General features: G+C 48.7%; 1 protein-coding gene across 2 annotated transcripts in view; it reads right to left on the bottom strand.

The window, feature by feature from the left end:
- Positions 1-5,208: 5,208 nt before the first annotated feature.
- UBTD2 (ubiquitin domain containing 2) overlaps positions 5,209-12,605 on the bottom strand; it is a 54,022-nt gene continuing 46,625 nt past the window's right edge. For both annotated transcript variants that reach the window (XM_038772976.1, XM_038772977.1), the window contains exon 3: positions 5,209-6,044. In XM_038772976.1, the coding sequence (XP_038628904.1) occupies positions 5,647-6,044 (398 nt within the window). In that variant the 3' untranslated portion in view covers positions 5,209-5,646. The remainder of the gene's footprint in view (positions 6,045-12,605) is intronic.

Raw genomic sequence — 12,605 nt, 5'->3', positions numbered from 1 at the left:
CCAGAGCACCTAGATGCGGGTTGGGTGAGGGGCAGAAAGAGGAAAGAGGGATTTTCAAATCCCCTTTGAGATTTCACCCAGCCTTCTCTCCATTTTGCTAAAATATCATCCATAAGAGAGCAAAAATCCTCTGGGCCCGGGTCAACCTGTCCCAAACTAGAACTTGGTTCTAATACACGTAGAAGGCTTCGGGCCTGCTGAGCCAAGGTGAGGGTAGACATTCAATCACAAATATATGTATTTATAAAAATCAGGAAACGGCGATCCCAAATGACATTCTCCAGAATCACCAGGAAACCCTCGACTAAGGAGATGGTGGAAATTTCACCCCACATAATCCAGCTGAGATCGAACAGGGTGGTCTTAGCAGCCAGAGATAAGGTTTTTATTCCAAAATAATACTAGAAAACTGTATCAAAACCGATAGGACGAGGGTAAGAAGAGCCTAGTTCTCCCGGAGGAGCAGACGGGGGCTAACAATCCCAGGAGCCCCATATGAGGCAGGCAGAGACTGCGCCCCATCTACCCCGGCACTTAGTACAGTGCTCGGCACCTAGTAAGCGCCTAACGACCATCACAACGAATTTATTAACAGGGGTGCTCCGCCTCTATGCCATTGCCACGAAACAATCCTACAACCGTGGCTCTTTCGTGACGGAGGCAGGGTGGCTTGGAGTGGGCTTTCAGGGAGGAGCCGAGAGTCACGACGGATCCCCTCTGCTGAGCCGTGGGAAATCCACCTCCCTCCAAGTGAAGGTCTGTGTCGCTCAGTGCGGCCCGAACTGGCAAAGCTCAAATTACTGCAGCTGCTGGGTGTCCCCCACCCAGCGGGTCTAATTCCAGACGGAAAGAACACGACCGGGAGGGGGTTTTCCCCACACGTTTAGGTTGGGCCGGGGGAAGCGGGGCTATGAGTCTCCCTCTTCCCGGGAGTATTGGTTGAGGAATCTATTGAAGGGTCCCCACCGTTCTTTTGCCCTCCAGACACCAGGAAAGCAGGATGGTAGCAACAACACCTCCTAATCATGTTTTCACTTGGACTAAATTTTGCTTAAAAATATCAAATTCGGCTCTAAGTGATTACTTCCGTCATACCAGCAGATGGCTGGGTTTTGCCTCTCTCTCCCTTGGTGAGGCGGCCAGGAAAGAGACAAGCAGGAGTGCCATTTTAGGGAGCAAGAACTGGGCGTATTCCTTCTCAGACTCTGCCGCGACCCCACACTCAGTCCTCTCGGACTCATTCTCTGAGTTTGGGCTTCACTGAAACCAACGGAGACTTGGGCCAGAATTTATTTTGTTCCCCCTCGTCCACAGCACAAGTTTCCACGGCCAGAAGCCATTTTCTTCCCACCCCACTGAGCTGTTCTTTCTAACGTTGCTGGCAAGAGTCCCTGCTGCCCCTGGCCTTTGGTTTAAGATGGTTGGGACTTCGGAGGTCCCGGTCAGCTCTAGGTTTCCAGGGCAGCCGACTTGGCGGCTGACTCGAGGCTGGGGCCGCCACGAGAGGGTGGGTTCGCTGACCAAATGGGGATCAAGATGCTGGCACCAGGGAGACGTGGGACGAAGAAGGCTGGGGATTGTAACGTCAGCGAGTCCGCCCAAGGGCAGATGACCCATACGACCTCAGTGTCTTGGTCTGCTGGCAGCCCTAAACCAGTGGATCCTTTGACCACTTCTTCAGGGACATCGGAATACCTTCAACAGTTGCCCGTACTTGGGATGCTTCTGAACCTCGACATGTTCGATATTTCGTTAGACGGAACAGAACCGCAGGTGCTTGCAACATGCCCGCCCCTTGCCTGTATCATTACAACCTCGGCAATTGCTCGTCAGCCTAAGGCAGGAGGGGTGCATTTGGTGGGAAATGGCTGGAGAGGACCCAGCACCGGAGGCAGGATATCCCAAGCCTGAAGCCACCTCCATCCTGCAAGAAAGGCAGAATCTTTCTAGGGCCAGCCCCGATCCCACATCCAGCCTAGTAAGACGGGGCAGCATCTTTGAGGGAGAAGCAGCGCAGATCTGAGCCTCTTCTCACCTGCCTTAGTCCCCTGCCTCCTAGGGAGCTGCTTCTGAGGGTCACTGGCTAACACCCTACCAGCAGACGACAGCTGGAATCCTAGGGGGTTGAAAGCCAGGGGGGTGATTAGTTGGCCTTCAGGGCTGATCAAACCATTTCTCTCCCACCCACAACTTACGGGTAGAGAGAAGGGGAGGGCAGAGGTGCGTGTTACTGTCAAAATGAATCGCAAGCCGGAACAACGGAATTCCTAAAATGATTGAGACAGCCTCTGAAACAGGGCCATCCAGCTAAGGCTTTAAATAAATGCAACAAAACATCCTTGCGAGGGACCAGGTCGGAGAAGGCGGAACTAAACGTAAAAGGTGGGTGATAATGTATTTTCCATTTATTGATTTACGATGTAAAAGAAGAAGAAAAACGTAAGTTTCTCATCAGTATGAGGTAGACCCCCTGGGGGTGGCAGGGCAGGAGCAAGCTTTCTTTGCCCTAAACCAAGAGAGAAGCCCAAACAGGAAGTCCAAAAAAAAAAAACCAAAAAGATCCAGGAATTAAGAGAACCGGGAATTGGTAACCGTGCTGGGGGGTTAACCCCTGGGAAGTCAGGTCTGCCCCCAGCAAAGGGGGGTAGCCAGGGAATTACCCGTACAACTCCCCAAACTGCTGTAGTGAAAGGCGGCTAGGGGCCCGGAGAACAGATCGCGGGCTCTGCTGATGGCAGATGTGGGTGATTTGAGGACTCCCGGAGACTTCCTCTCTCAGCCACACTTCCTTTCTAAGGAAAGCTCTTCTTGAGTTCACCAACTTAATGTAATTCCAGCCACCCTCATATGGGGGCTGCATGGAGGAGGATATCTAAAAGCGTCTGATCCTTTTGGAAAGCTGGTTAAGTCACGACTTGTTGATACCATCTCCCCAGGCACTTCTCTAGTCTAAAAGGAGATTTTTCAGTTCCACTACAAAATGAGTTATCTCCAGTTGATGCTGTGATTAATAATGGCTGGTCTGGTGGTGGTGGGTCCTGTCAATTGATAGGGAGGGGAGGGCGGCCGGACAGAGCCACTCTGCTCGACTGTAAGCTCGATAAAAACCACTGATTCATTGATCGAAAGGAGCTGGAGGTGGGGGAGAGGCAGAAGGGCTTGTGAGAGACTCAGTTGGTTTTCCTGGCTAGCAAGTCTACTCACAGAGACGAGAGACGATTGATCCCCATTGCTTCCCCTACATACCTCCCCACAGCTCTCCTGAAACAGCTTGTTCTCCAGCTCTGCTGTCACTCTTAGGGAGAACAGGACTGACGCTACTTGGTCAAACCTGACCCAAGTGCAGAAAGTTCTGCTAACTGATATCCTTGCTCCATTAACCTATAATGAGATGGTTAATGGTCCTTATTCATATGTGTTGGGGATCGTTTTGAGCCTTCAGCTAAGACGCAAACAGCAAAGCACTTTTCTTCCTTCCCTTCTTTCCTCCCAGGGACTGTTATAAGTGCACAGATGGTCTGATAAGGGCACTGGCTCCCATCCCACCCAAGCAACCATAACCCTTGGCTCACGGAATCTCAGCTGCACGGTGAAAGAATCGACATGCCGTTTGGTCTGCTGAAACTCCTCTGCCACGGCCACTGGAAAAGTCCACGGGAAGAAAGCCATCATACCCCGTAACAGAATCCCCCCGAAGAGTCCCGGGCAGATTTAAGAAAAACATACAGGAGCTCGCGAGTTTACAGGCATCCATTAAACCGTTCTGACGTCAGCTTTTAAGCAGCTTCTCAGTGACTCTTTTGTAACTGTCAGGCATGAATTCAAATTAGTTTCTCTACCGGCCTGAAGAAGTGAATACCCCATGGGCTCGGCTCCTCCCCAAGTTTCACGGGAAGATCAGCATGATAGTGCCCAGGGACCCTGTGTGAGGGCGAAAAGTCCGTTTTGATGGGGAGAGACTAGAAAGGAGAGACTGGCCGTATGCCTATTCACAGGCAGAGCCACGGGGGATTTTCCCAGGCTTCAGGGGCCCAAGGTTGGTATGGCTTGGGGCTTGGGAAGAGGAGGGGGTCCAGTAAGGATGAAACAGGCAGCACAGAATTTCGCTGATCTCCCCGCCCCCAGGGAAACGGTAAGGATAAATTTCCTCTGGTAGCAGCCCTATTCCTGGAGTGTGGGCTGCTGTGGGGGGCTGGCTGGTATACCTGGGAGGGAGGAGGTGGGGGCGGTGAGGATGAGTCTGTGCATTTATTCCTATTCCCCCTTCTATGCTCGAGCGGAGCATACGATAGCACCATTGGGAAGAAAGAGGAGAATCGAGCCCCAGAATTCTACGGCCACTTTCAGGTGTCGCTACGCCAGGAGAATCTTGGAGCTCAATTTACAGTACAACACAGGAGAGATTTTTATGGTACGGGTATCCCTCGTTATACGGCAACTTTGCTTTTCAGAGTTTCACTCGGACGAAACCTGGAGACACGGGCCTCAGTGTTGCATCTCTAGACTTCGGAGCTGGGGCCAAGGGACAGGAGTGTCTGCATCCATTTCTAATTCCCTACCCCCCCACAGGGCTGGGTGAGGTCCCCAAGGTGGCCACATTGGAAGGCGCTAAGAGCAGGGGGACCGGAGGGATTCAAAATCACATACGGAAATCTCAAGCTGCTAAGCCACCGTGGCTCACCTGCTCAGGTGGGGACATGGGGACAACTACCCAACCCGACCGGTGACCTAAGGGCAGGATAAGAATGCCGCCCACAGTGGAGGCATTAGCCGGTGTGAGGCCGTGGGACTCAGAGGACTGTGAGTTTTCATTTTCGCCCTACTCCTGAACCACCCTAAAGTGGTCGGGAAGAGTGGGAAAACATCTTCGACTGCCGGATGGACAAGGGGAATATGGGGCTCGCCCCAGTGAAATTCACTCTATAGGCATCTCTTCAGAAAAGTATCGATTCCGTATATCGAGGGATTCCCGTGTTTGCTAAATTATTGCCCTAGGTTTCGGAAGTCAGGGACAGCAGAAGGCTGCCAGCTCCAGCATGATGGAAGGTCGCCAGTCGATGGGTCTGGCCTTTAAGAAAATCCTCAAACTGCGCACATGAGGCAAACTACGGTGAAGTAAAACGCCGGCGATCTCTGCCTCCCTCTCCCCATTTTGCGGAGGGGTGCTCAACAACACAGCAGAACGGAAACCAGAAGAAAAAGAAACGGTATAAATACTAAAGCAGACTCTTTCCGTCCGAGAAGCTACACTTTTGGATGAACTATATACGTAGTGCTGATTCTGGAAATAGTACAATTTGGTTTTGTAAACATTTTTAGAAAACTATTCTGTGTTCAAAAAGGTGCTGTCCTTGAAGAGTTTTCGGTCCAAAGAACTTTAGGCCAGCTGCTTGTTGCTTTTCAAATGCTCAGCTACTTGCCACACCGCCTCTTGCACCGGGAACAGTGACCGCGTGCGTTTCGAGGGTCGGTTATTTGCGATTGATTTCACTTTACTGTGTGTACGGCTCCATCACAGATGGAATTCTCTGCTGGTCACTCCTCAGAACTGAATTCACATATGGGAAGAGAAGAGCAGTGGAAAATAAATCCCAGAGCGGAGGAAGAAAGACGAGAAAGAGGGGGGAACCAGCCGGCGGGACCCCATCAGTTCTCCACGGGCGTCGGATTGAGTAAGGGCTGGCTCACGATGACCTGAACCACGTAGTCCTTTGCTATCTTCAGCTCCTCCAGTTTCATCTTGTCGGTGAGCGGTCGGCCCGAAAAGAACCAGCGCTGATTGAGCGGGTCAACTCCTTCCACCACGTGCAGCCTCCTCTTCATGTGGTACACCGTGTCCGTGCTGCGGACTAAGAGTCTCAGGTCCTTGCCCGTGGAGAGGCGTAACCGCAGCTGACATTCGTAGCCCGAGTTGGGCGGGGGCTCGGGAAAATCCAGAGTCTCTGTGTCGCTCTTCTCCTCTATCATGTTGACCGGGGGCACTAAACAATAGACTGGAAGCTGGTATCTGTTGCCCAGTTCATCGTAGCATTCTGTCAGGGCGCCTAAAGGGGAGAAAAAGAAAAAAAATGAGAACGAATATGGCCTCCGTTTTCTCCTGTGGCCATAGCTAGAGCCTCCGCGAGGAGCTCCCTGTGATGAAGGAAAGTAAGTTACCCTTGTCAGGTCAGCACCGATGAGTAAAAATCCATCCAAACCAATCAATCGGTATCTATTGAGTGCTTACTCTGTACTATACTAAGCGCTTGGGAGAGTACAACAGAGTTGGTAGACATGTTCCCTGTCCACATTCACTCAGTCGTTCATTCAATCGTATTTACTGAGCGCTTACTGTGTGCAAAGCGCTGTACTAAGCACTTGGGAGAGTACAATATAACAACAGACACATTTCCGGCCCACAACAAGCTCACATTCTGAGCTAATAAGGGTCTGCGATCCTGGCTTCCATTTTTCGTCTCTTTACGTGGCGTTTACTGTGGCCGGGGCCACGAACAGAGATGAAAGGTTAAAATGTGTAGCCGTGGGAAAAGGTTTGGAGGGGAAAAAGTTGAAATTCTGACTCAACCTGCTCTTTTCATTTGCCAGGATTTTCCCTCTTCTACAGTGGTCAGCATAAGAAGATCTGATTTAGAGGGCTTCTGTAGCCTTGGATTAGACCTCTGCGGTTTGTGTCTTTGACCGATAACGAAACCACGAATGCATGGCCCCAAATCTGCAGAAGGAGTCCAAAAGACTACCCCCAAACCTCGTATCTGCAGCCACTGAGGCCACAGTACTTGGCATTAAATCAAGATGGAAATGAGGAAACTGTAAATAGAGCGGCCGGAGCTTTCCACCCAACCAGGCCCATCCCAATTTGAAGATTTTCAAGATTTTCCCCAGAGCAAGTTATCAGAGACCTTATGGGGGTCATAAAAAGGGGTCTGTGAGGTGGCCTAAAGGGAACTGTTTCCATTTTCTGCTACTTTATCTGGTTTCTGCCTGTTCCCTGATCCATCCTGGCCAACGGATCCTTGTCGGTGGATCAATGAAGCAATCAAGGAGTGGTACGTACTGTGCGCCCACTGAATGTGAGGCACTATAAACTTGGGAGGGTAAAACAGACACAAAACACACATTCTCTGCCCTCGGGGAGCTGAAGATATAAAACGGGAGACTGAAAAAAATGATTTTACAAGTTGGGTGTGGTGCCAGAAGATATGAGGAAGTAGTTCATGTACATCAGGATGAAACTGCAACAATAAGTTGACTCTACAAATGAAAACCCTAAGAAAAAGTGCTGAGGAGAGGAATAAATTAAAATTCATAAGTGCTTAGGTGGCAGTTTGGTTGATAATAGTAATAACAATAATTGTGGGATTTGTTAAGTGCTGTACTAAAAGCTGGGGTAAGTATAAGGCTATCAGGTCCCACATAGGGCTCATAGTTTAAGTAGGAGGGAGAATTGTTTGAATCCCCATTTTGCAGATGAGGGAACAGAGGCACAGGGAAGTAATGTAATTTGCCCAAGATCACACAACAGGGGCACGGAGGAGCTGGGATTAAAATCCAGGTCCTCTGATTCCCAGGCCCGTGCTCTTTCCACTAGGCCATGCTGCTTTTCAGTGTGATTGACTGGTTGATGGGATTAGGCTGTTGTGAATTACTTGGGGAAAGCTTCCTGAGGGTTAAAAAAGGGCTTTATGAATGTTATCATTATAGTCTAGGTAGGATTTTAGAAGGCTTTTGAAGATCAGCTGACCCTCCCCTTCTGCCTACAGATGATGTTTGGATCAATCAATCACACCTATGGAGCACTTACCGTGAACAGAGCACCGTACTAAACGCTTGGGAGAGTACGAACCAGAGTTGGCAGACACATTCCCTGCCCACAACAGGCTTTACAGTCTAGAGGGATGCTTGTTGATTTGTAAGTAGTGACTTGTCATCAAACGTGACATTCTAGCACACCCAAAACGCATAGCCGGGGCTCCAAATGCCCAAGATTTGGGACAACCGACTTAATAACTTGGGGCATGAGTGCAATTACTAGCATGGGCACTCAAGTCTCACGGCAAAGGAACTACAGGATCTATAGCTTCACCCGCAGTGGGCACCTCAGGCCTCTGACATCAAAGTTTTACTGAGTCCGGCCTCCCAGATTCATAGGAAAGAGCCCGGGCTTTGGAGTCAGAGGTCATGGGTTCAAATCCCAGCTCCGCCAATTGTCAGCTGTGTGACTTTGGGCAAGTCACTTCACTTCTCTGGGCCTCAGTTACCTCATCTGGAAAATGGGGATTAAATCTGTGAGCCCCAAGAGGGACAACCTGATCACCTTGTAACCTCCCCAGCGCTTAGAACAGTGCTTTGCACATAGTAAGCGCTTAATAAATGCCATCATTATTATTATTATTATCCTGGACAATACTGACCCCCGTTTTCGAATAACCTGCTGACATCTAGCTCTAAATCTGCCCACTGGGTCCCTTTCCTGAACATTCAGTTCACTCAATTACTGTTTTGCCTCTAAAAGAAGCCAAACGAAAGAGCTGCTGGCTTCGAGAAGCAGCACGGGCCTGAGTCAGAAGGACCTGGGTCCTAATCCGCCACTTGTCAGCTGTGTGACCTTGGGCAAGCCACTTGACTTCTCTGGGCCTCAGTTACCTCATCTGGAAAATGGGGATGAAGACTGTGAGCCCTAGGTGGGCCAACCTGATCACCTTGTTTCCCCCAAGCGCTTAGAACAGTTGCACATAGTAAGCGCTTAACAAATACCATTATTATTATTATTATTATTAATCCTGGCTCTGCCACTTGACTGCTGTGTCACCCTGGGCAAGTCACTTCACTTCTCTGGGCCTCAGTTCCCTCATCTGTAAAATAAGGATTAAGGCTGTGAGCCCCATGTGGGACAGGGACTGTGTTCAACCTGATTTGCTTGTCTCCACCCCAGTGCTCACTACAGTGCCTGGCACATAATAAGCACTTAACAAATACCACAGTTGCTATTATTATTCACTAGTTAAGCGTTCATGGCTCTACTCTTCCAGGAGGCACAACTTGCTTTAAATCTGGGACTTCGTTTGCCTAATTAGCACAGCTGCCTGCTTTAGTGGGATTTTCTAATAGCGAAAATCTGTTTCGCATGCAAACGGCAAATGTGGTCTCCACTTCAAAAATTACTTTGGCTGTGTAAATACTCAAAAGGAAAGCACACCTCCAGGCCATCTGTCCCCTCTCTTTTTTTTCCTATTAGTACTCTAAGAGAGGCACTGTCAGGTATTTAGTCACAGGTCAGTTGGCTTATAACTCTACAGTCCAATCAACAGAGACCAAATAGCAATAACACAGAGCCTTACAAAGCCATATACCAGAGAAGACTGGTAGGGGAAAAGGACTATTGTACTCACCCAAGCGCTTAGTACAGTGCTCTGCAAACAGTAAGTGCTAATAAATACGATTGACTGACTATTGTCAAAATTTCTTTTTCACAGAACACCCAGAATCTTTACCCATCAATCAATGGTATTTATTTAGTTATTGAGCACTTCCTGTGTGCAGAGTACTGTACTAAACACCTGGAAAATATGATACAATAGAGTTGGTAGACGGGATCCCTGCCCACAAGGGACTTACAGCATATGCTGTATACAGCAAATTGTTGCCAATTTGTACTTCCCAAGCGCTTAGTACAGTGCTCTGCACATAGTAAGCGCTCAATAAATACAATTGATGATGATGATACGCGGGAGAAAGATATTACCATAGATTACAGAGAGGGGAAATGGCTAGAGTATAACGATATGTGCACAAGTACTAATGGTGGGGTGAATAATAATAACAACAATTGTGGTATTTGTTAAGTGCTATGTGTCAGGCACTGTACTAAATGCTGGGGGTGGATACAAGTAAATTGGGTTGGACGCAGTCCCTGTCCCACTTTTGGCTCACAGTCTTAATCCCCATTTTACAGATGAGGAAACTGAGGCTCAGAGAAGTTAAGTGACTTGCCCAAGGTCCCACGTGGCTCAGTGGAAAGAGCACGGCCTTGGGAGCCAGAGGTCATGGGTTCAAATCCCGGCTCCGCCACTTGTCAGCTTTGTGACTTTGGGCAAGTCACTTCACTTCTCTGGGCCTCAGTTACCTCATCTGTAAAGTGGGGATTAAGATTGTGAGCCCCAGGTGGGGCAACCTGATCACCCTGTATCCCCCCCAGCGCTTAGAACAGTGCATCGCACATAGTAAGTGCTTAACAAATGCCATTATTATTATTATTAGAGAAGCAGCATGGCTCAGTGGAAAGAGCCCGGGCTTCGGAGTCAGAGGTCACGGGTTCAAATTCCGGCTCCGCCAATTGTCAGCTGTGTGACTTCGGGCAAGTCACTTAACTTCTTTGGGCCTCAGTTCCCTCATCTGTCAAATGGGGATTAAGACTGTGAGCCCGCTGTGGGACAACCTGATCACCTTGTAACCTTCTCAGCGCTTAGAACAGTGCTTTGCACATAGTAAGCGCTTAATAAATAACATCATCATTATTATTACTATCAAGTGGTGGAGCAGGGATTAAAACCCAGGTATTTCTGATGCGCAGGCACAGGCTCTATCCACTAGGCCATGCTGCTTCCCTGCCAGCACTTGAATATAACAAGGTCAAAATGTCCATTATCAAACTGAAAGGGCACGGAGGGTGAAGCAGGGGAAAAGGCCAGTGCAAATGGTAACATAAAAGTGACCGACTCGTCCATTTACAAATTGATTCTCGGCTATTTTGGAGTTTCGAAGCACGTCTCCGATAGCTGACCTTCTAAAGGAAGTGCACCCGCTCTGACTCTATTTATTTATTTTACTTGTACATATCTATTCTATTTATTTTGTTAGTATGTTTGGTTTTGTTCTCTGTCTCCCCCTTTTAGACTGTGAGCCCACTATTGGGTAGGGACCGTCTCTATATGTTGCCAACTTGTACTTCCCAAGCGCTTAGTCCGGTGCTCTGCACACAGTAAGCGCTCAATAAATACGATTGATGATGATGATGATCCTCTAACCGCGGGGTCTGTCTGCTGTACGTGACAGTGGTCCCATGGCAGCAACTTGGGCAGGGCTCAGTGTGGGGCAGGGGAAGGCACTAAGCATGACGCTAAGCACCACGGCCTAGCGGATAAAGCATGAGCCTGAGAGTTAGGAGGACGGGAGCTCTAGACTGTGAGCCCGTTGTTGGGCAGGGACCGTCTCTATATGTTGCCGACTTGTGCTTCCCAAGCGCTTAGTACAGGGCTTTGCACACAGTGAGCGCTCAATAAATATGAATGAGTAATTATTATTATTATTATTTGTTCACAAAAGAGCAGTGTGGCTCAATGGAAAGAACACCAGCTCTGCCACCCATCTGCTGTGTGACCTTGGGCAAGTCACACTTCACTTTTCACTGTGCCTCTGTGACCTCATCTGTCAAACAGGGATTAAGACATGGACCGTATCCACACCAGTCAGCTTGTATAAACTCCCTCTAGACTTTAAGCTCGTTGTGGACGAGGAATGTGCCTGTCATATTGTTTAATAAATACGATTAACTACCCCAGCGCTTAAGTAAAGTACCTGGCAAATAGTAAGTGCTTAACGATTACCAAAAATAACCCCAAACCAAAACAAACAAAAAAATACTCCAACCAAACAACAAAAGACACCACCTACTCAAAAAAACAGGTGCACCACTGGGGAAGGGGTGCAAACCAGAAAAGGTCAGGGATGGATTGTCATCTGCCATGGCAACCACGGTAGCACCATTGAGAGTATTAATTGAGCCCAGAGTTGACTGTATCATCATCAATTGTATTTATTGAGCGCTTACTTTGTGCAGGGCACTGTATGTCACCAGATTGCCTAATTCAGTAATCTTCAAATAAATTCACTAGTCACCAGTCCCTTGCCTGCCTGCCCTGAACAGCTAGGCTCCCTTGGTAGGCAAGTGGCTTTTCTTGTGGATTCTCCGTTCCACCGCGCCTGCCTCCAGGTTTTCCCGGTTATTTCCCACACTTTCGGCATTTTTTTTTAATGGCATTTATTAAGCGCTTACTATGTGCAAAGCACTGTTCTAAGAGCTGGGGAGGTTATAAGGTGATCAGGTTGTCCCAAGGGGGGAGCTCACAGTCTTAATCCTCATTTTACAGATGAGGTAACTGAGGCACAGAGAAGTTAAGTGACTTGCCCAAAGTCACACAGCTGACACACGGCGGAGGTGGGATTTGAACACACGACCTCTGACTCCAAAGCCTGTGTTCTTTCCATTGAGCCACACTGCTCGTTTGTGAAAAATAATAATAATAATAATGATGATGGTATTTGTTAGGCGCTTACTATGTGCAAAGCACCATTCTAAGCACTAGGGAGGATACAAGGTGATCAGGTTGTCCCACGGGGGGCTCACAGTCTTAATCCCCATTTTACAGATGAGGTAATTGAGGCCCAGAGAAGTTAAGTGACTTGCCCAAAGTCACACAGCTGACACTTGGCGGAGCTGGGATTTGAACCCATGACCTCTGACTCCAAAGCCTGTGTTCTTTCCATTGAACCACGCTGCTTCTTTTGTGAACAAATGTTTTGTGCAGTCACAGGTTCTTTGCTGCTTT

The sequence above is a fragment of the Tachyglossus aculeatus genome, chromosome X1 (assembly GCF_015852505.1).
Source record: "Tachyglossus aculeatus isolate mTacAcu1 chromosome X1, mTacAcu1.pri, whole genome shotgun sequence".
Taxonomy (NCBI): domain Eukaryota; kingdom Metazoa; phylum Chordata; class Mammalia; order Monotremata; family Tachyglossidae; genus Tachyglossus; species Tachyglossus aculeatus.
Note: the sequence above shows the minus strand (reverse complement) of the source record. Positions and strands in the feature narration are given on the sequence as shown.